The 12,078-nt window shown below is 38.8% G+C and overlaps 1 protein-coding gene across 1 annotated transcript in view; it reads right to left on the bottom strand.

The window, feature by feature from the left end:
* Positions 1-2,453: 2,453 nt before the first annotated feature.
* LOC309552629 (uncharacterized protein) overlaps positions 2,454-12,078 on the bottom strand; it is a gene marked incomplete at its 3' end in the record, with an annotated part of 34,263 nt that continues 24,638 nt past the window's right edge. The window contains exons 3-9 of the mRNA XM_082253569.1: positions 10,726-10,811; positions 9,897-9,962; positions 9,716-9,763; positions 7,797-7,847; positions 7,558-7,623; positions 6,305-6,352; positions 2,454-3,200 (exon numbers count right to left, since the gene is read on the bottom strand). Of these exons, the coding sequence (XP_082109695.1) occupies positions 2,454-3,200; positions 6,305-6,352; positions 7,558-7,623; positions 7,797-7,847; positions 9,716-9,763; positions 9,897-9,962; positions 10,726-10,811 (1,112 nt within the window). The remainder of the gene's footprint in view (positions 3,201-6,304; positions 6,353-7,557; positions 7,624-7,796; positions 7,848-9,715; positions 9,764-9,896; positions 9,963-10,725; positions 10,812-12,078) is intronic.

The raw sequence follows: 12,078 nt of genomic DNA, 5'->3' as shown, positions 1-12,078 counted from the left end.
ATCGAAATCTGTACTAATGAGACGAAAATCGGACGTGATTTGACGGTCGACAAAAATTTTATAGCCTGCACACCAGGATTTTTTCGGCCGAAAAGTCGGAGTCGGTTGTCGGAAGCATCATACTAACAAGCCGAAAATCGGCAGATCGGTCGTCGGACGAAAATTCCCGGCCGAATTTCGACTCGTGTGTACGGGGCTTTACTCTACCCCCCAGACAAAAAAGGCTGCTGTCCAAAGGTGTCTACTTTACTACTTTACAAAATGCAGACACCCTAAGGCAGGAAGTGTGATACTGGCTGGATCACCAGGTGAAATAAAGGGGAAAAAAAGCATAAAAAGGAAACTAATGTGACCACCACATATAAGGATTAGTAAACTGCAAAAATTAAATTTGTGTTTTAGAGTTGAATACTACTACCCCCTTTAATTGCTCCTCCCTTCCTGGAAATAAGTATTTCAATTTCACACCAGGCACCCAAATAGGGGGAAGGGGGAGCTAATGAAAGTTGAGTATATGCAACTCGCATGGGGAAGCTGGAGTGGCAGGTTGAGTATCTCTGGCCTCTTGCATTGCCCCGTGCTCATAGGGCAACTCCATTATGTCTGGTTGGGTGGGGTAGTTAAGTAATAATGTTAAAAATCCCCCCATTTAAAATACCCAAATCTGCCAATCAGCTGGCTAAAATGTTCTGCCATATACCATACCAAGACCTGTCACCTTGCACTTGCCTGTCTCACCTCTAGGTTTTAGACTCACATAAGTCTATAGCAGTTTTAATTTCGTCGACTAAAACCGACTAAAATGTTTTCGTCGACTAACACAATTCAGATGACTAAAATACGACTAAAACTAAAATGGCATTTTAGTCTTAAGACTAAAATACGACTAAAACTAAAATGGCATTTTAGTCAAAAGACTATAACTAAAACTAAATTGAAATTTGCTGCCAAAAATTAACACTGGTGCATGCTCAAAGCATAAATAATAACATATTAGATTTTTCACTCCAGGACCAGCAGTAGTATATAATGAGTTTGGAAATTGTAGAGAAATGCTTAAATAATGCATTACAAATTACAATTGAACTACACCCATTTGATTATAGATGACTAAAATGAGTTTTAGTCGACTAAAATGTAGGGCGTTTTAGTCGACTAAAATATACTGGAGTTTTAGTCGACTAAATACGACTAAAACTAAAACACTTGCAGAAGACTAAAATAGGACTAAAACTAAAATGCCATTTAAGTCCTAAGACTAAGACTAAAACTAAATTGAAATTTGCTGCCAAAATTAACACTGGTCTATAGGACATAATGGGGGGAATTCAGTAAAGCTGCTGTGCCACTTTCCTGACATTAATCCCTCTTGATAATGTATTGTGCCAAATTCATAAAGGATTTGTGACACTTTTGATTCTGACAGCGACTCGTGCACCAAATTCAGGTAGTTCTAAAATGTGCCACTTTTGCATTGTGGCACAATGAATACACCAAATTCATGGGGCAGCACAGCGGTGTGGCGTAGTGGTTAGCACTTTCACCTAGCAGCAAAAGGGTTGCTGGCTTAAATCCCAACCACGACACTACCTGCCTGGAGTTTGCATGGGGTTTTCTCCCACACTCCAAAGACATGCTGGTAGGTTAATTGATTCCTCTCTCTAAAAAATTGGCTCTAGTATGTGTATGTAGTAGTTAGGGGCCTTAGATTGTAAGCTCCTTGAGGGCAGGGACTGATGTGAATGTACAATGTATAAGTAAAGCACTGTGGAAATTGACAGTGCTATATAAGTACCTGAAATGAATAAATTCAAAATAAAATACAGATGAATTGTATATTACAAACATGGAGCTAATTAGGACCAACTCTCATTTGGCATACAGAGAGAGAAACTGCAACAGAGATTTTGTCAAAGTGTCTCCCATGTATTCTAAATGTGGCACAGCATGCGTCAAATTCAAGTACAAGTTCTAGACAGGTACATGAATAAGGCACATTCTTCTCCACTTTTTGAGAGACACTTTCGCAAAATCTGTCTGCGCCAGTCTCAATGAATTTCAGGGACTGTATTTAACCACAAAGCCGTGTTTCTTGAAGGTGTGTGTGTGAAGTGCATCAGTATTGGGAGAGGGTGTGCCAGGGGTACAACACAGGTGAACAATGGGGAGACAGTGACAGAGACTGTTACTGTATAACAGAAAGTGCCTAAAAAAACACTTTCATGGAAGGATCGCCAAATATTATTTCAATAAAATCTGAAAATTAGAAAAAAATTCAACTTTTTTTAGATTTCCCATGCTAAACTTATATGAACTTTTAGTGATTGAATTTACATAGACTTTGTATTTGATGGGCTAAGTATGATGGCTGCAATCTGTATTCAAATGCTGAAACACAATAATTATTACATATTCTGATCCATCTGTCAAGTATTGTGACTGTTTACCTTCTACTATCCGCCAAGAAGTCCTCCAAGAATTCCTCCAGATTGTCCACTCAAGAGGCCTCCAGTGAGACCACCGACCAAATTTGTTGCACCGCCCAGTGCTCCTCCTGAGCCTTTTCCTGCACCTCCTCCAAGCAAACCTCCTAGCAGTCCACTGTTCCCTCCAGTAAGACCTCCAGCCAAGTTACCTACACTACTAAGCAATCCACCCGAGCCTTGTCCATTACCTCCTCCAAGTAAACCTCCTAAAGCCCCTTCAGTAAGACCTCCAGCCAAGTTACCTACACTACTAAGCAATCCACCCGAGCCTTGTCCATTACCTCCTCCAAGTAAACCTCCTAGCAGTCCATTTCCTCCACCACCTCCTGCTCCACATCCTTGACCTCCCCCTAACAAACCCCCCAGAGTGCCACCTAGTAAGCCACCTTGACCTCCACCTAGTAGTCCATTCAGCAACCCACCACTCAGCACACCGGACAACAAGCCACCTTGATTCCCTCCTAGCAATCCTCCCAACAACCCACCACCTCCTCCTAACAAACCATTCACTATGTTAGCAACAGGAGATAGTACATTTCCAACTGTTCCTCCTAACCCCCCTACTACACTTAGCAAAGGAGAAAGGTCATTTACGAAAGATAACAGACTGGTAAGCCCCCCAAGTGATCCTCCAAGGGAACGAGTAGGTCGTCTGTGCCCACTTGGAACGGATGCTTCTCCTAAGGTAGCAGCTGCATTATTTCTCATTATTTCCTGTATGAAACAAAATCAACATTGTTATACTGTTTTTATTTTTTTACCTATACATCACAACAATTCAGAACAAGTAAAAAAATGGCCTAAGGCTAAAACCAAAGACACTAGCCAAAGCTCTGAAAAGTGATCTGCAGTGACTCTCTTGTTAGAGCATGGCTAAGCAGCTGCTTTCAGGTTTTCAGGAGGCGATCCTACCACCTGAATGTCTGTTTTTTTTTTCTGCTGAAGAGTAATTTATAATGGGGCTAATGCACCACAACTGCAAGCCCAGCACAGCATCAGCAGATTTGATGGTTTGACAGGTGGTGCTGTCTGTCAACTAGACATGTTGCATTAAATTTGAAGCAGCTGTGATGTAAAGCATCTCGTCTGCTGCATGTGGACAGCCTCCTACGGCTGTTATTTAGCCTTTAGGTAGGTGGTCAGGGGGAGGTAATACCGCAGCTCAGCTGCCTGTTTTTACCATCCCCTTACCATCCGGGTGAAAGAGGCCTAAATTCAGGATGCTTGCAACAAGAAAGTCCATGAAAGATGTATGTTTTTCTTTTCAAGCATAGCATGGCTATTGCTGAAGCAGAAACTAGCAGTGTAAAAGGTACATTAATATGGAAGTCCTTTCTTGATTACAAAGGAATTGTTAAGCATTCACAAGTGAGTTAACACACAGTTGTTATACTAATCTAGAGTACTAGATGCAAGTTTTACTAGGATATGTACAGTGTCTCACAAAAGTGAGTATACCCCTCACATTTATGTAAATATTTTATTATATCTTTTCATGTGACAACACTGAATAAATGACACTTTGCTACAATGTAAAGTAGTGAGTGTACAGTTTGTATAACAGTGTAAATTTGCTGTCCCCTCAAAATTACTCAACACACAGTCATTAATGTCTAAACCGCTGGCAACAAAAGTGAGTACACCCCTAAGTAAAAAATGTCCAATGGTCTGAGCACTGACAGTCTGACCCCCCACCCCTTCAACCTCTGCAGCAATGCTGGCAGCATTCATACGTCTATTTCCCAAAGACAACCTCTGGATATGACGCTGAGCACATTGCACTCAACTTCTTTGGTCGACCATGGCGAGGCCTGTTCTGAGTAGAACCTGTCCAGTTAAACTATGGTCTTGGCCACCGTGCTGCAGCTCAGTTTCAGGGTCTTGGCAATCTCCTTATAGCCTAGGCCATCTTTATTTAGAGCAACAATTCTTTTTTTCTGATCCTCAGAGAGTTTTTTGCCATGCGGTACCATGTTGAACTTCCAGTGACCAATATGAGAGAGTGAGAGCGATAACACCAAATTTAACACACCTGCTCCCCATTCACACCTGAGACCTTGTAACACTAACGAGTCACATGACATCGGGGAGGGAAAATGGCTATTGGGCCCAATTTGGACATTTTCACTTAGGGGTGTACTCACTTTTGTTGCCAGGGGTTTAGACATTAATGGCTGTGTGTTGGGTTATTTTGAGGGGACAGCAAATTTACACTGTTATAGAAGCTGTACACTCACTACTTTATATTGTAGCAAAGTGTCATTTCTTCAGTGTTGTCACATGAAAAGATATAATAAAATATTTACAAAAATGTGAGGGGTGTACTCACTTTTGTGAGATACTGTATGTCAGTCCTTGAACAGGTAATTCTTGGAATTCTGTTTCCCTCTGAAAAGAGGATGAAGAAATGAAAAGCAATGAGACAGCATAGAGTAATGATGATGTACAAAGTGCAGTAGCCTATAACACCCAAAATCACCAGTTAGATGACTCCAGGAAGCTGAAATCTACTTTCATTCACAGGACATACCGGAGAGCTCTTTATTCTTCTGATTGTTATGTCAACTGGAGGGGAAATGACGGGAAACTGGAGGGCTGGGAATCATAAACTATCTTATTTTATAACTCTCAAATCAGCCAATTTTTTTTAAGTGAAAAAAAGTTACTGCACTGTAATCCATATTGACCAACCAATATTGATTGGTCAATATGCTCGTCAGCGGGGCAGCCGATGCAGCGGGCAGGCGGCTCCGATTGCTGCCTGACCCCGCGATCCTTCACCACTGAGAGAGAAGAACGGTCAGCTGTTGTAAACACAGCTGACCTTTCTCCCTGGAATGATCATAGAGCCCATGTGATCCTTTTATATATGATCACATGGGCTCTATGGTCATTTCAGAAGCCACGCCCCCCCCCCCACAGTTACAATCACTCCCCTAAGCTCACATTTATCCCCTTGATCACCCACAATGTTAACCCCTTCCCTGCCAGTGTCATCATTACAGTAACAGTGCATATTTTGTAGCACTGATTACTGTAGTAATGTCACTGGTCCCCCCAAAAGTGTCAAAAATGTCAGTCAGGGCTCCGATCTGTCCGCCGCAATGTCGCAGTCCCGCAGAACAACCGCACATTGCCGCCATTACTAGTAAAAAAAACTATAAAAATGGCATAAATCTTTCCCGTAGTTAACTTTTGCGCAAACCAATCAAAATACGCTTATTGCATTTTTTTTTACCAAAAATATGTAGCAGAAAACAAAATGGCCTAAGATGTTAAAAAAAAAAAAAAATGTTATTTTTTTTTTGAGAATGTCATATAGCAGAATGTGAAAAATATTGTTTTTTTTTTTTCCAAAATTTCGCTCTTTTTTTTTTTTGTTTATAGCGCAAAAAAAAAAAATATCGCACAGGTGATCAAATACCACCAAAAGAAAGCTCTAATTGTGGGAAAAAAAAGGACATCAATTTTATTTGGCTACAGCATCGCACGCCTGCGCAATTGTCCGTTAAATTAACGCAGTGCCGAATCGCAAAAAAGGGCCAAGTACATACTATAGACGGATATGCTTTTGTTCATATTTCATGTCTGAGGTTATATTCATGTGTATGGACAAATAAAACAAAATGAGAATGAAAATGTAAAAATCCCAATCTTATCTTTAGGTTTTAACAAAATTTCCAAGGCATTTCATAAACAGTTACATATGTTCTAGACCTATTTGTCATCAAGATATACTAACTTAATAAAATTCATCAACCATAGCGTAATGTATGATTGCACAGTTATAGGAAAGTGTTGCTACAAGGAAAGCTTACCAGAAGTGTACAGAAAGATATGGGTACGTCAGTTTTATGTAGATGTTTCTGCAAAAAGAATACACAAAGGTAAGCATAAGGGTGACACTTTATACAGGAATAATACCAATATATTTGTAACTTGCATTGCTTTGAAATTTTCAGTAAACTATGCTATAGTATATGGATATACAGTGTGCTATATTACAGTATATGGATTCAGCAGGCTGTAAGGAAAACATTTATCAGGGGTCATCCACTTTCAGTGAAAAGGGGTCCATTACTTTAAAAGTTGTGAACTGAAGAACTGAGCCAGTGGAATTGGAGCTTCAGAATCAGCTTGATTTTATCTAAAGAACTAGACAACAATAGAAAGCTGACAAAGGTTTTTACCCTTTCCCAGTCTATCCAAACTGGAAAGGGCTTTGACTGGCGTTAAAGCGTTTTGTTACCCCAACATTTAATATTCCTGATATGTGCCTGCTATACCATGTGCTTATATGAGAAAATATCCTGTTCTCTTTGTATTGCTTCTTTCATGTGAAATCCCTGCTGTTCCTGCCAGTACCTCTGATTCCCTATTAAAAACTGACCAAACTAAGCAGGAGAGCACAGCCTGGTCAGTTCTCTAGCTGTTATGCAGCTGAGAAAAGAGGGAACAGAGGGAATGTGATCACTTAAAAAAGGGGAAAAAAAGGTATTTAAAATGTTTTTTTTTTTTCTATACACAAATGTTTTGCCTTTCATTTCTATGTCAAACTGAATGGGTTGTTTTACAAGGTGATCAATTACAACCACTTTAAAGCCCAACTTCCTTGCAGCTATACCTGCACTGCAAGGGGTAACTGCCTATTTAGTTTAGGGTTTCACAAACATTTTTACTTACTTGATCCTCTGCTCTCTCATGCTCCGATAGTGGACTGTCCCTCAGTGCCAACACATCCAATGCAAGGCTTTGGACCCTGAACAGGTCTTGATAATGTCAGGGCCTTAAACAGCTGGAGCATGGGGAAGAAGACACTGCGGGGACCAGTCCAGCAATGTGGAGGAATGGAGGATCGGGTAAGTAAATTCACTTTTCCATGCCCTCTACACCTAAATTAGCAGTTAGTCCATGCAGTAAGGCTACAAGGAGTCCTGGAGTTAACCTTCTAAACTTATTTCACGGTATTTGTATTTATTTTCCTATTCCATAATACACTTTACAATAGTTATTACCACTGTAAATAGGCCTGAGAAATTTGGCCATTTGCAAAATTGCAAGTTGGTTTTACCAGAAGCTGCTTTGCATTCAGTGTCAGCTTTTGTAATACTCCTTCGATGTCCATGACTAGCTCCTCCTGCCAAAAGCAAACAAAACACCAATTAATAATAAGATGTCTATTCAGTATTATATATATATATATATATATATATATATATATATATATATATATATATACTGCATATATATGGCAGAAAGCTTGAAAAGTGAGGTCAAGAAGTGACGTAAATTATAAATTGATTTTCTTACTATATTTGCATCCGATCCCAAAAATTCACGTTGGGTGCAACCTGTGACATCCTAATTTAGGAAGTGAAGAATAATCAAAGTCAGAGTTGTTCAAAACGTCAACATGGTAAAACACAACTAAATATCTTAAAACTACTTATAGTATTATATATAAACAAGGAACCAGTTTTAAAGCATGCAGGTAAAAGCCTAGTTGAAATACATACTACATATGTAAACTGCTTTACCTGCCAAAGGACTTTTAACTATGAGCAGCCACACTTGTCAGGTATTTCCTGGACCTGGGTTAAAGTAAAACTTTCCTAAGAGAAACGTGTACATGTAAACCTGTAACATGTAAGATGAAACATGTGTAGCTAGATAGCGTAGACAGGTCCTGGACCTGGGTTGATGTAAACCCTTTTCTAAGAGAAACGTGTGCATGTAAACATGTAACATGTAAGATGAAACATTTGTAGCTAGATAGCGTAGACAGGTCCTGGACTTGGGTTTATGTAAACCTTTTTCTAAGAGAAACGTGTGCATGTAAACATGTAACATGTAAGATGAAACATGTGTAGCTAGATAGCGAAGACAGGTCCTGGACCTGGGTTGATGTAAACCTTTTTCTAAGGGAAACATGTGCATGTAAACATGTAACATGTAAGATGAAACATGTGTAGCTAGATAGAGTAGACAGGTCCTGGACCTGGGTTGAGGTAAACCTTTTTCTAAGAGAAACAGGTACATGTAAACATGTAACATGTAAGATGAAACATGTGTAGCTAGATAGCGTAGACAGGTCCTGGACCTGAGTTGGGTTGAGGTAAACCTTTTTCTAAGGGACACAGGTACATGTAAACATGTAACCTGTAAGATGAAACATGTGTAGCTAGATAGCGTAGACAGGTCCTGGACCTGGGTTGGGTTGAGGTAAACCTTTTTCTAAGGAACACAGGTACATGTAAACATGTAAGATGAAACGTGTAGCTAGATAGCGTAGACGGGTTCTGGACCTGGTTTGAGGTAAACCTTTTTCTAAGCGAAACAGGTACATGTAAACATGTAACATGTAAGATGAAACATGTGTAGCTTGATAGCGTAGACAGGTCCTGGACCTGGGTTAATGTAAACCTTTTTCTAAGTGAAACAGGTACCTTAGGCCAGACAGCTGCATGCACAGGTCCTGGACCTGGGCTAAAGTTAAAGTTTCTAAGAAATATATTTAAGATGCTATTGTTACCTTTCTTCTGGAAATGTTAGTTGCTTAGCTGTATTGCTGACTCTCTGAGTGCAGTGCTAGTCAAGTTACAGTTTAAAAACACATATGCAGCTCACAAAATTCATAGTAAGGTCAGAATTTTAATACTGTACTTTCTCTGGGCTAATAGGCAAGACACCACAACCTGAGATCGGACAATGAAGAAACAGAAGCATACTGGTAAGGCCATTAATGTGTTTTCGCAACATGTAGGCATGTTCTTAGAAAAAAATAACCCTGATTTATCTCTAATGGGATCCCCTCTTCTCTTATTCTGGGAACTACAGGAGGTTTATATCAGGTGCTTACAATATATTAAATGTATTTAAAGATGTATGGACATAACTTCATGACAATATTAGATGTTAGATGCTCATAATGATCATACAGTATATTTTATATTTCTAGTTTGCAACTTCTGCATCTTGCTGAAGGGTTTTACAGCGGTGTTCCTTCCAGACACATTTTCAAACTTTTTGGCAAATAATTTATATTTGTCATAATATCTGATGACAGTTGGAAACATTGCCACACATAGCTTTTCAAAATATGCTTTTTTTTTTTTCCGGCCAATTGAAAAACATGGACAGTATATACAGTATATAGTGTATTTGAACAGTAACTAGTGTAGGCTGCCATCACTAAGCTTCTGTTAAGGAATATAAGTATTGTTCCTTACCACAATTTCTTGGATGAATTCTATTAATTCTTCTTTGTTTTTCAGATCCTAAAAAAACATGTTTTAATTAGTTAAAATATGTTCAGTAAATAATAATGAATAACGGTATGACTACCCCCCCCCCCCCCACCTGTACACCACCATTGGCCAAAATAATCAGTGACATGAATATTGTTTTTACCGTATATTTGGGCCAAGTACACAGGAAGTCAATCAGTACCAGTTTAGCATCTTCCTTCTTCCCTTCCTAAAACATAATAGGATAGTAACAATGAGCAGTTGATTACAACATTTAACACCTTAATTTTATGCAAAGGAATAATATTTGAATGATATAAGAAGTAGTTTAGCAAATATGATGCCCATAATACAATTGATCTCTTTATTCTGTACATACTAGAGGATTATAAAAGCGTCCTTATCCCAACAACCCATCTCTGCTGGTAACATTTCTGTTGACTGGAGAAAATTGGGCACTGCAACAATTTACAGAAAAGAGCGACAGAGAAATGTCTAGGAATTGATACATCAAATATTGTTGACTTTACAAGGGAATTTTCACATTGTAGGGAAATTTTCTCTTAGCTTAGTGAATGTGGAGAAAATTCACTTTGCAAATAAATATGGAGTTAAAGCTTTTTATTTCTCTTCCCAATTTCTGTCACAATTAAAGTCCCTCCCTCTCTCTGTGAATGGAGAGGGTCTGCTGTTTCCTTTTTAAGGCACAGCCTTCCCCTCTGTTCTCCATTTTCTCTTTGATCTATTGCTTTTTGGGAAAGTGCCACAATGTGGATGCTTTTAATCTAACGCTCTGCTTGCACTCAAAAAACATATATTGGACTTTACAAATAAATGCCCAATAATGTACAAGTCAGCAGAGCTTCAGCTCATTCAACAAGCTAAGTAAAAATTATCTTGCAAAGCGCAAATCTCTTTGCCTTAAGTAAATCAGGACCCTAGGCCTAATGCACACAAAGTTTATATGTAATTAGTTTCCATCTATAACTTACCTCTAGCTTTGCCAGGCAACTAAACTTTCCTTCAGAGTCATCCTCATGGCTGTTAGTATCAGGAATGTAAAGTGAGGTGCCAGGGGCTGGAATACAATAAATATGGTTATAACGTGGGTGATAAATTCAGCTTGATGTTGTGCTACTTCTAGTTATAGTTCATATTCCTGTAGGCTACAATTGAGGGTGTAGGCCAGCGTTTCTCAACCTTTTTTCAGTCAAGGCACCCTTTAAAATTATAAACAATCTCAAGTCAAACTTTAAAATGATGTACAGTCTCGAGGCACTCCATTCTAAAATGTAAACTTTTCTAATAGCTTTACATAATGCAGCAACATCCAAACATAGGACACCCACATTCGAGGTAATTTATTCTTCCAAAGCAAATAAAATTTTGCACACTGGTACTGACTATTATTAGTACTACTATTATTATTATTATTATTATTATTATTATTATTACAATATTTCTTTTCTCCCTCTCTTTCTCTCCATCCGCCAGCTAACGTCACCCCAGTGCTGAGGGAGAGAGTCAGAGGAGAGTCAAACAAGGATGCTGTGGAGGCAACAGACATTCTCCTTATTAACTGATGACATTGTTGGTTGTTAGGATGCCAGTTTCTAGAAAGTTGTAATGGTGCATAATGAAAACCCGTGGTTTTGTGTAACTAAAGGACAGGCTTGATCCATCTGCTGGCTTTTATACAATTTTTGAACAATTTTTAGGCATTTTGCCAAGGCACCCCTGAAGAAACCGGCATGGGTATCCTGGTTGAAAAAGGCTGGTCTAGGCTAGCATTGACATACATTTCATTAATACTGCCCTGCAAAAAAAAAGGCTTTTTAGTATTAACTCAGGCTGTCCTTAGAAGGAAAAGTAAAATAAACCAGTTTTTTTTTTTTTCTTTTACAATGGCACAATTTACAGCCCATCTTTTCCACAGCTCAGGAGTTTTATAAATGAAAAGAAAGTAACTCATATCATTATGAGACTCTGTTCATTTCCTACTGTATTTTTACTGCCCAACCATATGCTGTCTAACTTTCCCAAATATAGATTGTGATTCTTTTAGCAGCAATGAAACCTAAAGACCACAAAAGTGCACCTAATGCTTACCAAGGTGGCTTCTCAATATTAATACATGTAATTTAAGCATGCCTTTAGATTATTATAGGCATCAGCCCAGCTGAACTAACCACAGTCATGATCCCATATGTCACATTTCAATTGTACAGTAATCCCCCGCTCCATCGCGGTTCAGTTTTTGCGGTCCCGGTAATTTGCGTTTTTTTTTGTAATGTTATTTTACTATATAAATCATTAAAAATGAAATATTTTTGTGTTTTCCATAG

Source organism: Pelophylax lessonae (assembly GCF_965119305.1).
Source record: "Pelophylax lessonae genome assembly, chromosome: 4".
In the NCBI taxonomy this organism is placed as follows: Eukaryota; Metazoa; Chordata; class Amphibia; order Anura; family Ranidae; genus Pelophylax; species Pelophylax lessonae.
Note: the sequence above shows the minus strand (reverse complement) of the source record. Positions and strands in the feature narration are given on the sequence as shown.